Source organism: Myxine glutinosa, chromosome 5 (assembly GCF_964187855.1).
Source record: "Myxine glutinosa chromosome 5, kmMyxGlut1.1, whole genome shotgun sequence".
NCBI classification, from domain to species: domain Eukaryota; kingdom Metazoa; phylum Chordata; class Myxini; order Myxiniformes; family Myxinidae; genus Myxine; species Myxine glutinosa.
In genome coordinates, this window is record NC_136265.1 from 23,085,058 (window position 1) to 23,099,215 (window position 14,158).

The 14,158-nt window shown below is 49.3% G+C and overlaps 1 protein-coding gene across 5 annotated transcripts in view; it reads left to right on the top strand.

The window, feature by feature from the left end:
• Positions 1-443: 443 nt before the first annotated feature.
• The window catches only part of LOC137427873 (uncharacterized), a 54,064-nt gene continuing 40,349 nt past the window's right edge, over positions 444-14,158 (top strand). Inside the window, exons 1-4 of one of the 5 annotated variants that reach the window (XM_078777700.1) lie at positions 444-609; positions 2,252-2,404; positions 5,998-6,141; positions 6,285-6,473. In XM_078777700.1, the coding sequence (XP_078633826.1) occupies positions 2,275-2,404; positions 5,998-6,141; positions 6,285-6,473 (463 nt within the window). In that variant the 5' untranslated portion in view covers positions 444-609; positions 2,252-2,274. The remainder of the gene's footprint in view (positions 610-2,251; positions 2,405-5,997; positions 6,142-6,284; positions 6,474-14,158) is intronic. The other 4 variants (XM_068117665.2, XM_078777701.1, XM_078777702.1 and 1 more) reach the window with 4 other exon arrangements.

The following is a 14,158-nucleotide window of genomic DNA, read 5'->3' on the forward strand; positions in this document are numbered from 1 at the left end:
ATTGAAAACGTTTTTCTATTTCCATAAATATTCACATTCGCTTTGTTTCATTATCTCCATTTATATCTCAGCGAGAAACCTTTCCACGCAGAGGTGTATATTAACCCTACGTTAGCTACGATGGTCTCGCTCTCCCTCTCGATGTTTTTTTTTTTCAATCTGTCGCAAACATCGTGGTATTTTATCTTTGACGTGTCAGTCACTCATCTCCAAAATGCACACGTTTGTTCGGAGAAACACCTCGGTTTGTCCTGTGAGAATTACGAGAGAAATTTTTTGAATTTTTAAAGAAAACACTTTAGGCCTGGGAATTTTTTTATTCCATTTTTTTATTATATCATTTTTATCCTCTCGCCTCGGATCGTGTCTTTTATCGCCTTGTATTGGGGTTGTTGTTGTTTTTTGAGTTCCTATCTTTCCTCAGTGCTGAGGTTGCAGTTTGTTTCCGGGTCAGGACCGGACGTTGATCGCGGGCGATTACGACTCCATATCGGCTTTTCCTCGCTATTATGAACGTTTCGTCTCCACTCGGGAATTCGAGGTTTATCCAAAGAGAACGGGAAACGTTTTCCACACCGTAATCTTCCGTTTGACCGCGGTGTAGCGGAGGTGAGTTTGAGGGCTGTTCACATATGGGACGGTGTGTCCGGAGGTCGTTTCTCGGGCTGCGTTTTCATGTGTGTGTGCGCGATTGGGTAGGAAGGGGGCGGTCATTACATTTATAAACCGTCAGGTCTAAGCCAGAGAGAGACGCTCGCGCTCCTTAACGGTGGGCGGGCTTTTACCACGTGACGTGGAGCGCTGGTCGCCATGTTTTATATCCCAATGATGACAGCTGTAAACTGTAATCGACCGCTCGACGATCTGTTATCGCTTTCGTGAGGCGTCGCACGTTTTGTTGTTGTTGTTGTTGTTGCTGTTGCTGTTGCTCGGTTACGGCCTTGTTTTGATCGTGGATTATAGGGTGGTGTATCGCTGCATTTTCTGTCTTGCGTGGCTGGTTATACCACAGTGCTGTATATATATGTTCAAACTTGATGTGAAGTTTGGATTTTAGCTATTAGTATTACAGAAGGATGGAGAAGGAATTCTGACGTAAGAGAACATTTGGCTGTCAAGTCTGTGCTATATCGACACCACGTGACATGTCAACATGGGGGCAGCCACTGTGAGATAACTGCCTTATTGTCAGACCATTGCATTAGCTGCGTGGCGTGCTCTCGCGAGATCTCACGCGATCCCGCTTGAGCAGGAAGGGCATATGGTAATTCATAAAACACGGAACCAAACACAAACATTGAGCAGGAACATCGCATTACATTACAGACGTGATCACGAGTGTGTTTGTGTATGATAATGTATGATACTAGGTTGGGATAATACATTTTAAAAGGAAAATGACGCATCCAAACAAAAAATTAACTCGGTCTACTCTGCTAATATAGTAACAAACAAGGAAGAGCACATCCGGTTTCATGTGACGTTTCATCTGCTCCCAGGAAAGTTCCTCAGGCCAACGGACCCCGAGCCTCCGCACGTGTTCACTCTTATTTCCGAGGCAACGAGCCGTTTCCGGTCACATGCCGATGCGAGGTATCTATTGAGTACTTTTATCCCGCTCGCGCAATGAGAAGAGCGGGGTTAAGCAGTTGGTTCAATCTGACCTTCCTGTCTAGGAATATGTCTGTGAACAGGATATCTCAAAAGCTTATGGACGGATTTGGACAAAATTTGGTGGATGAGTTGGGTGGGTGGTTCGTGTGCAGCCGCCCGGCTGCTGGTTGCGTCATTTTTCTGTGGGCGCGTCTGCCGCTGATGCAATGCCTGTCTATAACCAGTTATCTGGTACTCATTTTGCCGACCTCGGAAGGATGACAGGTTGAGTCAACCCCACCTGGCATTAATTCAACGGGATTCGAACTCGGGACCTTAGGATCCCAGGTCCGCCGCCCTAACCATTAGGCCAACACCAGGTGATGATGAGTTGGGTAAGTGCCAAGAACAAGCTGATTAGATTTTGGTTCAGGTCCAAATCCAGATCCAACCTATCAGTGGGATACAAAACGTACAACGGTCAGCCTGGTGGAAAAATGCCCTCTACCTAGTGCCGTTCTGGTTTCCTTTTGTGTTTTATGCAAACTGAGATGGCAAGTGTTTTTAAGAAAACGGAAATAGGTAAACAGTCAATTGTTCAAACGGGTAATTTTGATCGTTTTCACTGCTGTATGGATGTGCCCTAATGGAGGAGAAGCCTTATCTGTCTGTGCAGGTGCAATGGAGGTAGCGGACTCTGACCTCACTACAGGTGCATTGGAGGAAGTGGGTGAGACATGTGCTTCACATGACAACCTGAACGTGGAAGTATATGAGCTGTCTGTGAATAGGCAAGGTGAAACAATTGCTGGTAAGGGTTTATTGTAACAATAATAATATTTTGTCCAGTGGTCTCATGTTAAACTTTAACAGCACCTGGTAGAGTGCGTGCCTCCGCCAAGCTGAAAAGTTTATGCTTTGTATCCCACTCGTAGGCCAGATCTGCATACGGACATGAACCAAAATGTAATCGGCTTGTTCTCGTCACCTAACCAACTCGTCCACCAAGTTTTGTCATAGTCCGTCCACAACTTCTTGAAATATGTTGTATATCGTTTTGCCCCATTACTCAATCACTCGATGGTAAAGAAATCACTTACAAATTTCCCGTATCCGGATCTGGATCTTCACCAGAATCAAATTGATTCGACCTTGTCAAACACCCAACCTGCCTGCCAACTTTTTTCTGAATCCATTCATAACAATTTGAGATATCGTGCTCACAAAGAAACAAGAAAGATGTAGTGCAGAGCATGACAAATATGCAAATCCCCTTCAGATTTCACATCAAATAGATGGAAATTGACGATTTTATAAATTTGGCATTTGTTGACCTTTTGACATTAAAAAAAAAAAAAATTGGTTGTGGAATTAAGCAAATCTTGCAAATCTTGATATGCAAATCGTGTTCAATTTTTCAGTCAATCGGATGAAAATTGAGGACTTTAGCAGTGTCACCTAAGTTTCTGACCTTTGGGCCTATGTTGACCTTTTGGCTGATGTTGACCTCAAAATAATTGGTGGTTGAATTAAATGACCAAATATGCAAATCCTCTTCAAATTTCACGTCGGTTGGATGAAAATGGAGGATTTTAGAAATTTGACCTAAGTTGTTGACCTTTGGCCCATGTTGACATTTTGACCTCAAAATCGAGCGACTCCTTGCTTATAACAACGCTACCGTTTGGTTAGGTTTCGTGAAGATTGGTTTAAAATTGTTACCTGTACGCGATTGACAGACAAACATACAGAATAACACACATGACCAACCAATATACTTGAAAAATCTTCGATTTTCACAAGTAACAAACAGGGATGAATACATAACATCTGTCCACCTTTGCTGGCAGAGGTAAAATAAAAGATCCATCTTTTTTGAAGATTTCCTTGTCTGGAAAGTAATTGCAGGTAACTGTATACAATGTGTGCAATTCTAATATATAACATAATCGCTGACCATTTTGAGAGTTTGTGCATTCAACTGGTATCCTAGCAAGAATTGTACTGGGAGGCTTGCAATGGCCTTCCCAACAGTGGATTTGATGCCCCACAGGAATTTTTTGGAAACGGGCAGGAATTTTTTATTTGGTCCGACTACTTTTTTTAATGCCCCACATCGTGCTATCAGACAGATACCCAGCTTTACGTTCCCTTCGCTTAGGCCAAAGGCCCTCCAATATAGCACTACGTAGTGTATGAACGTAGTGTGTGATTATACAGCTTCATGCCTGTGAAGTACCGGAATAATTTGTTTTAACGTAAATCCAACTTGGCTGCTCATTGAAATGCAGACGAAACAGCTCAGTGGTCGGGACACTCCGTCTGATCGTCCCATTACTTTGAAAGATGATTGTATAACTTTTTTACATGCAAAATCAAAGGTTTTGTGCATTATTCTGTCCATATGTCTGTCTGCTTGTTTGTCTATCTGTTAGGTCACAATTGTAAACCAATCTTCACGAAACTTCACCAGATGGTAGAGTTGGTCATAAGGAAGAAGCCGAATGATTTTGAGGTTAGTCTTGATGTCGAATTTCTAAAATTGGCATTTTTCGTCCGATTGACTTGAAAGGTGAACTGCATTTGCATATTGAGTCAATAAATTGGGAAACCAACTATTTTTTAAGGTTAAAGGTCAACTCAAAGTCAAACTTCTAAAATCAATTTTCATCTGAAAAATCATCAATTTTCATCCTATTAACTTGAAAATGAAACGGCACAATTGCATAGTGTAACTCACAAAAGCATCTCACTGAATTGGGAAACCAACTATTTTTGAGGTCAAAAGGTCAAAGGTCAACTCGAGGTCAAACTTCCAAAATCATCAATTTTCATCCAATTGACTTGAAAATGGACTTTCATCCAATTGACTGTGTGTAGGAAGGGTGTCGGAGTGAACTCCATTCAATGTACAATGTGCGCTGAGTGGGTTCATCAAAAATGTAGTGGCCTGAGAGGGTCATTAACCAGTGTGGCAGCTACATTCAAATGTAAGGTGTGCACAGAGGGAGCTGCAGATGGAGGAAATGTTGAGTTGGATCTTGGAGGCGGCGTGAAGCTGGAAGGTGTGAAAACATTTTGCTATCTCGGAGACGTGCTGAATGGAGAAGGTGGATCAGACTCGGCAACGGTTGCTAGAGTGAGATGTGCATGGAAGAAGTTTCGGGAACTGAGTGGCGTGCTGACGATGAGGGGAGTGTCGTTGAAGCTGAAGGGAAAGGTGTATGCTGCATGTGTGAGAAGTGTTATGATTTATGGGAGCGAGACATGGGTAATGAACGTAGAGCAGCAACGAAGGTTGGAAAAGGTGGAAATGCGAATGGTTCGACGGATGTGCGGAGTATCGTTGAGAGAGAGGAAGACAAATGATGAATTGCGAAAGATGATGGGAATAGAGCCTGTGATTGATTCTGTGAAGAGGAACAGGTTGAGATGGTTTGGTCCTGTGTTGACGAAGGATGAAAGTGACTGGTTGAGAAGAGTGATGGAAATGAATGTAGAAGGAAGTAGAGGACGGGGAAGACCGAGAAAGACTTGGCTAAAGATGGTGGAAGAAGAAATGCGGGCAAGGGGGTTAACAAGGAGAGATGCAGAAAATAGGGCAAAATGGGGAAGATTGTCATGGGGACCGCAAGGCTAACCCCCGCTCTTGTAGGGAAAATGGCCTTTAAAATGCATGTTGTTGTTGTTGTTGTTGACTTGAAAATGAAACAGCAGTTGCATAGTGCATAATTGAATTGGGAAACGAGCTATTTTTGAGGTGAAAAGGTCAAAGGTCAATTCAAGGTCAAACCTCTAAAATCATCAAATTTAAACTGAAAAATAATCAATTTAAATTCGATTGACCAGAGCTTTGATTAAGATCATCAATTTTAATCTTAATGAAATGGACGATTTGATGCATCCATGGCAACTTTTTTTTGTGGAGGAGGGGTGGATTTTGCAAGTATCATGCTTTGCATGACGTTTTTCTTGTATTATTATTACTTTTTTTCAATTGACAGAAAACCAATCGGACAAAAAGGCCTATTTTATTTCCCTAATCTGCACATTGTAAGGAACGTTGTAACATCGATGGATAATCCTATTTTACGTTCCCTTTCAAGGAACTTCAATGCAGGAGGAGGCTATTACGCCCATCAAAGCCCGTTCTATTAATGCTATCCTAGTGTTGTTTGTCCGTGCTCTGTCCTTTTCAAATGCTGAGCTTCAAGCAATGAAGCTCCACATACAATTTAAGTCTTTGGTATGACTTGGGCCGGGTTTGAACCGCCGACCTCCTTGTCACAGAGCGTACGCTCTAACCATTACACCTCCGAGTCTGGTTAAGGATGTCTTCTAGGAAACGTTATTTTCAGTCTGTTTATAACATCTATGATTTGTGCAAATGTGACCTAACCACAGAAAAGTGTGGAGAGGAGGTGATTGACAAGTCTGTCGGCGGTTTGTCTCTTATTGAAGATGTGCCAACATCCAGCTCTGATCTCGTAGTTCATACCATTGTGGTGCAGAAGGAGGAGGAAGAGAGATTATCACCTTTCCAGATCGGTACGATGTAAATATTGATCGTGGTTTGCAACCCACAATGCATTTCACGGCGGAAGTTGTGTCAGGTGTATCGCATTTATCTCGCCGATTATCATTTGTGGAATTGCAAACCTAATGATGTACCGTGTGTGTGCATACACCAGCAGAGTTGGAAGTGCAGTTGGATATCCCAGAAAATGATGGCACAAGCTCAGATGGTGTTCCGATGGTCACCGACACGGTACGAAGCTGCCACCTGTATTCCAAGCCCATGGAAATGCAGCCAACGCAGACCGTCATGGTGCTGGTGAACGATGCATACGAGGATGCCAAAACCGAATGTAACCTGTGCGGTAAGCATTTTATGAACAAGTATCGCTTGTGGACGCACATGAAGTGCCACTCAGGTAAAAGGCCCTTCGAGTGCGAAGAGTGTGGGAAGGGTTTCATGAGCCAGTGCAATTTCACAAAACACCTGGAATATCACACGGGAGAGACCGAGTCAAATCCACACATGTGCACCAATTGCGGAGCGACATTCCCGAACAAATCTGGTTTGGTCACACACCTGAGGTATCATACAGGCGAAACGCTGTACGATTGCGAAGAATGTGGCGAGACGTTCCCACACAAGTCCCGCCTGGTCACTCACATGAGGTATCACACCGGTGAACGACCTTTTGAGTGCTTGGATTGCGGTAAAGCATTTCACCAGAAATCTGGTTTGATGATGCATGCCCGGTCCCATTCTGGCGAGAGACCTTTCAAGTGTGGCGAGTGTGGCAAAACGTTCATGCGCAAATTTCACCTTTTGACTCATTGCAAGATCCACACGGGCGAAAAACCTTTCAAGTGTAACGAGTGTGGCAAGGTGTTCATGTTCAAGTCGAACCTCGCACAACACCTCAAGTGTCACATCGATGGTGAACGCCCTCGACCCCACAAATGCACGGAATGCAACAAGGCCTTTCACCTGAAATCGGGCCTCGTGGTTCATCGGAGACTGCACACTGGAGAAAGGCCATACAAGTGTGAAGTTTGCGGCAAAGCCTTTAACAAGAATTCTGGCCTGGTGAGCCATCGGAGATTACATACAGGTGAAAAACCTCCCAGTCAGACAAAAGAGAGACGATTCAAGTGCGCGGAATGCAGTAAGGGTTTTCACCGGAAATGGGATTTGATGATGCACATGAAATATCACAACGACGAACGCAAATTCAAATGTGACAAATGTGGCAAATCGTTTCACCGGAAGTGGGATTTGATGACGCACATCAGGTATCACACCGGCGAACGGCCGTTCGCGTGCCTCGAGTGCGGTCGGACATTCCACCAGAAATCTGGCCTGGTGACGCACATACGGTGTCACACCGGTGAGAAGCCCTTCGAGTGCGCCGAGTGTGGCAAACGCTTTTGCCGCAAGAACGTCCTCGACATCCACCTGGGCTGCCATTCCGGTTTGAAACCGTACATATGCAAAGAGTGCGGGAATGCCTTCAGCCGGAAATCCGTGCTCGAGAAGCACGTCAAGTCCCACGACAGGCTGCGGCGGGCCTTGGAGCGTAAAAGGGCGGCAAACGAGGAAGAGTCGGGTTGAGACCTTGATGTGATGTGGTTGTACTTTTCTTTTCTTTTTCTACAACGACACACGTGACTTTCAATTGAAAGAGGGCAAACGATCAGATTTTATGGTTTTTTGGTGGGGTGGGCTTAAAAATCAACCTGTAAAATCAACAATATGACGAGGTGGAGGAAAAATATCCTTAAAATGCTCTTCCACTGGCTAATTTAAATATTTTAATGGCACGGCCTGTTAAGAAAAAAGGAGAGCTATGAACAAGGAAAGTACTTGTTCGAGCTTACAATGTCACTTGCGCTTATGAAGATTTGATGATACTACCATCTGGTTGTACGTACTATATTGTTCACAGGCTGGCGTGCACGATGGCCGAGAGGTGCACACACTCACCTCTAGAGGTGTCGAGAGCCTGCGTTTGAATCTCGACCCAGCTAGAAACTGTCATCTTGCTGTTTCGCAAGAAGGGGGAGGTGTCTGTGTGCACCGTCCCTCGGATGGACCTTAAACTGGAGGACCCGTCTGTCACGTCTTTACCGTGCACGACTAGTTCTAACGGTGCCTTTCAGAAAAAAATAGGCGAGTTGTCACTGACCGACACCCAAAACAAATTACAAATTCCTGCCGCCGTGATGCGAGTCGATTGTGTCGGAGTGGCGACCCATTCTCGGATTGGTCATCATCTAGAAAAAGATTCTTAACCAGTGATGTGCCCCATATACATGATAGCCCACCCAACCCATACCCCCACCCCCTTCCTGACTACGGTAGTCATGATGCACCCTGTATATGCAAGGTGCTCCGTATACGTGATGCACCGCCATTTTTTGACTAGTGATGCACCAAGTATACGTCGCACACACCCATTTACAGGATGTGCTTCTCTGTCTGTGGGATATGCCCCCACCCCCTCCATATACAAGATAAGCCACCTCCCTCCGTATACGGAATATGCTCAACCCCCCCCCTCCCCCCACCCCCACTCTCTGCCCCCACCGTATACCAGATACTAGCCTCTTATATGGGATACGCTCTTAATACGTGATATGTCCCCGTTTTTCGACTAGTCGCGGTACGCTCTTTAAAGAGCATTTGACCTCAAGATAATTTGTTGGTGAATCAATTATGTTTATACTGTACAAAGATGCACAATGATTATTTTTTCGATCATGGTTCAATGTATCATCCCTTTGCCTGGTTCATATCACACCAACATTACCTGTCGAGGTAAACGCCGCCGTGTTTCTCTACAATTGGCAACAAGGAAACGCGGTCATTGCTTTAACGATTACAAAAGGAATCCAAGAGTTACAATGCGTGAAGAACGAGTCCTATTTCTGACAAACTGGGAGTTTCTACATATTATGTATGCATTTTTTGTTGTTGTTGTTGTTGTTGTTGTTGTATGTATGTATGCAGATATTTGTGGCATCTTGTGTTCCCCATGAATTCTGATTCTTCACCCCTGTTCCCTTAATGTCATGAAGGGGTTTGCGGCGTTTTTCTGTTTTATCTTGTACGTTATCGATTTTTGGCGGTGTTTATTTAATTGAATCCCGTGTTGTCGTGTTACGCACACACAAACACACACATAGAGTGCAATGATGTGAATCGGCCTTGTTTGTGCATATTATCGGAAACGTCATTTGTTTTGAACAATCGATTGTGTTATTATAAGAAGATAATTAATCGTGATGCACCGCAGTGTTGACATCGTTTCTTTGTCGTAGCACCCGCGATGAGTTGCTTCCATGATGAGAAAACCAAACTGAGTTTGAAAACGTAAAGATTCGCGTTATGTAAAAAAACAAAAACATTTGGCACTTCCTGGTGCTCCAACTGCCCTCCGTGTGGGGGAGTGGTTCTGATGCCCTCCCCACTCCCCCTCCCTCTCCCCCCCCACTCCCCCTCCCTCTCCCCCCCCACTCCCCCTCCCTCTCCCCCCCACTCCCCCTCCCTCTCCCCCCCCCACTCCCCCACCCTCTCCCCCCCCATTCCCCCACCCCCCCCCCACTCCCCCACCCTCCCCCCCCCACTCCCCCACCCTCTCCCCCCCCCCACTCCCCCACCCTCTCCCCCCCCCCCACTCCCCCTCCCTCTCCCCCTCCCTCTCCCCCCCCTCTCCCCCCCACTCCCACTCCCCCCCCACTCCCACTCCCCTCCCCCCCACTCCACTCCCCTCCCCCCCCCACTCCCACTCCCCCTCTCCCCCCACTCCCACTCCCCCTCCCCCCCACTCCCACTCCCCCTCCCCCCCCACTCCCACTCCCCCCCCACTCCCACTCCCCCTCCCCCCCACTCCCCCTCCCACTCCCCCCCCCACTCCCACTCCCCCTCCCCCTCCCCCCCACTCCCCTCCCCCCCACTCCCACTCCCCCTCCCCCCCACCCCACTCCCCTTCCCCCCCCACCCCACTCCCCTTCCCCCCCACCCCACTCCCCTTCCCCCCCACCCCACTCCCCCTCCCCCCACCCCACTCCCCCTCCCCCCCACCCCACTCCCCCTCCCCCCCCACCCCACTCCCCCTCCCCCCCCACCCCACTCCCCCTCCCCCCCCCACCCCCACTCCCCACCCCCTCCCCCCCACCCCCCTCCCACTCCCCCCTCCCCCCCACCCCCCCTCCCACTCCCCCCTCCCCCTCCCCCCCACCCCACTCCCCCTCCCCCCCCCACCCCACTCCCCCTCCCCCCCCCCACCCCACTCCCCCTCCCCCCTCCCCCTCCCCCCTCCCCCTCCCCCCACTCCCCCTCCCCCCACTCCCCCTCCCCCTCACCCCACTCCCCCACCCTCCCCCCACCCCACTCCCCCACCCCACTCCCCCTCCCCCTCCCCCCCTCCCCCTCCCCCTCCCCCCCTCCCCCTCCCCCTCCCCCCCTCCCCCTCCCCCTCCCCCTCCCCCTCCCCCTCCCCCCCTCCCCCTCCCTCTCCCCCCCTCCCCCTCCCCCTCCCCCCCTCCCCCTCCCCCCCCCTCCCCCCCAGCCCCACTCCCCCCCCCTCCCCCCCAGCCCCACTCCCCCCCACCCCACTCCCCCTCCCCCTCCCCCCCCACTCCCCCTCCCCCCCCCCCCCACTCCCCCTCCCCCCCCCCAACCCCACTCCCCCCCCACCCCACTCCCCCTCCCCCCCCACTCCCCCCCCACCCCACTCCCCCTCCCCCCCACTCCCCCTCCCCCTCCCCCCCACTCCCCCTCCCCCTCCCCCCCCCCACTCCCCCTCCCCCTCCCCCCCCACTCCCCCTCCCCCTCACTCCCCCTCCCCCTCCCCCCCCCACTCCCCCTCCCCCTCACTCCCCCTCCCCCTCCCCCCCCCCACTCCCCCTCCCCCTCCCCCCCACTCCCCCTCCCCCTCCCCCCCACTCCCCCTCCCCCCCACTCCCCCTCCCCCCACTCCCCCTCCCCCCCACTCCCCCTCCCCCCACTCCCCCTCCCCCTCCTCCCCCTCCCCCTCCCCCCCACTCCCCCTCCCCCCCACCCCCACTCCCCCTCCCCCCCCCACCCCCACTCCCCCTCCCCCCCGCCCCCACTCCCCCTCCCCCCCGCCCCCACTCCCCCTCCCCCTCCCCCCCACCCCCACTCCCCCTCCCCCCCACCCCCACTCCCCCTCCCCCCCCACCCCCACTCCCCCTCCCCCCACCACTCCCACCCCACCCCCACCACTCCCACCCCAGCCCCACCACTCCCACCCCACCCCCCACACTCCCCCCCCCCCCACTCCCCCTCCCTTATTGCACTCGGTGATCTTTTTGTGAACCTCTGAGGATTTCTCGAAATTTTAATCATTTCCGCATTTGGTGAAATTGTTCACGTCTCATTACCCACAATGCTTCAAAGCCCACCTGGAAGCGTTCGCTCTTTTTGACAACCCATTGCGGTTCTTCGCCAAGCGACCCAGGTAGAGCGAGCGTCATTCAAACTTGTTAACCTGTTACTACTTCAAAGTTATCTCACGCGATACGCATGACGATGTTTTAACGTCGCTGTTTTGTTACTTATTTTCATTTGCATCATCCGGCCGCTGCTCCAAAGACTGCAATCCGATATTATCCGTGGCCACGAGTTATGCATCTCTTCTTCACTTGACTAACTTTAAGCCGAGACCATTGAAGGTGTGCGGGGGGGGGCGTGATCGCTAGGTTCTCCGACGGTGACGCTGAACTGCATTACATCCGTAGCTGTTTCACCATATTTGAGCCTTTGAAGGACGTCCACAATGCATCGCGGGTTCGAATGAAAGCTGCTTTCGTTATGTTGTCGTTGAAATCCTTTGCACTTCCAAAGCGGTGGGTGACACTTACTGCTTCTTCTTCTTCTTTTTCCTCCTCAGTTGTTTTGTGTATGTCGTGCTTGAACTTTTAAAGTTTTATTTAACGTCACACCGTTGAACACCTTGCATACCAAGTACATTTCCGAAAGCAAAATGTACATTTATTCAGCGTTCCCATTTCGGTGTTTTTGGTTCGTTTTGCCATGAAATTTGTTTGAAACTGTTAAATGTATTCGAATGTTGAATAATTTTGAATATATATATTTTTTTTTTTTTTCTTCTTTCTTTTCTTCGTGCCTTGTGTTTCTCAACCACCATTCATCGCCCCGCTCCTTTATCCCCCGAATAGAATAAAAGAGCATTGAATGACATTCGCGGCTTTCTTCATAGTAATCTCGCTCCCTGGATGCGACTGCACACTTTTATGTTCGTGGTTGTCCCCTCGTAACCGAAGACCATTGATGACGAGCAACCTGCGAACGTCGATTTGTAAGTGTATGAGCTGCTGATCCACACGGCACATGGAGATAAATGTCACTCTGTTATTTAAGAAAGGATCCAGAGAACAAGTGGGGAACTTATAGACCTGACAGTTTGACTTAAGTTATCAGGAAGGAGTTAGAGACATTTATTACGGACCAGATGAGGAGGAACAACAACAACAACAACATGCATTTTAACAACATGTGTTTGTTTCATAGGCACATCGATTTGTCCCTTGGATGGACGTTAAACTGGGCGTCCTGTCTGCCAGCATTCGTTGGTGGACATTAAAGATCCCACAGCGTCCTTCGTGAAGAGTAGGCGTGCTATCGCCGGCACCATGAAAAACACTTTATCAATTCCTGCCCTAACCGGTAGAGGGCACTGCATCAGCAGCACGGCTGCGCCCTAAGCCAATGATGCAACCTCACAGCCTTGTGCTGCATATGGACGAAGGAGAATGACCAATCACTCCAGGAAGAGATCACCAGATCATTATAATCTTCGAGAGTATTTTGGAAGAAAGGAATCGATGAAGGGTCAAATATCTTCGGGTACATTTATTTATTACGAGCAAAGGTACCCAATGTTGCCAGGTATCGGTTGCTTTGTGATGTGAATAGGAAAAGAGGAAGGGGAAAGGGAGGGAAGGGGAGGATGTCGGAGGAGGGGAGAGGAGAAAAGGATGGCGAAGAGGAGAAAAGGATGGGGGAGAGAGACAGAGGGTGGGGGAGATAGGGAGAGGGGTGGTGGGGGAGTGACAGAAAACGGTCGGGGAGGGAGAGAAAGGAAGGAGGGGAGGGGAAGTGAGCACGAGGAGAGGATAGGTAGGATGAGGGGAGGGGCAGGCAGCATGAGGGAAGGGGAGGGGGAGACAGTGAGAGAAGATGGGAAGGCTGTGTGAGGGGAGGAGAGAGGAAGGTAGCATGAGGGGATGGGAAGTGAGCACGAGGAGAGGATAGGTAGGATGAGGGGAGGGGCAGGCAGCATGAGGGAGGGGGAGACTGAGAAGATGGGAAGGCTGTGTGAGGGGAGGAGACAGGAAGGTAGCATGAGGGGATGGGAAGTGAAAGCAGAGCGAGTAGAGAAAGGAAGGCCGTGTGAGGAATAGAGACTGGAAGGCAGCGAAAGGAGCGGGCAGGTCCTCCCATCCCACACCCCACCTCTCCGTTCCACTCCAAGGACATATACAATTATTATTTTGCAAATAATACTGCAGTATAGTGCGGTATTAAGGTTTTACAAGCACCCCCCCCCCCCCCCTCTCCCTTTTTGTAATGGTACAATCAACAACTCCCCATTTTTTGTAATGGTACAATCCACACTTTGACTTGGGAAACTGATCTAACTTCATGGACGTAAGAATAGCACTCAAATTTGAACATCAAAGTCAAAAAGCAAATGGAAGGTAAGCAAATTGTGAACAGCGGGTGTTTCCATTACCAAGCTGCTCAAGCCAGCTCTCCAATAAAACTGTTGAGATGCCTGGAGTGTCCAACTATGTCTGAATTGGACACATGAACAGTTTTTCTTGAAGTCAGAACTGCTGCTGAGGTCAATTAAATAATAAACCACCTTTAGAGGCCATTTGAGGTCATGAGGTCAATTCCGGAGTTAAAATTTTGAAATTCGGGTGAAGGGATTATCGAGCTCATCACATGACAGATATAAAGCGTGTGCGGAAATTAAATAACGTCACGAACACTGGAGTTTAT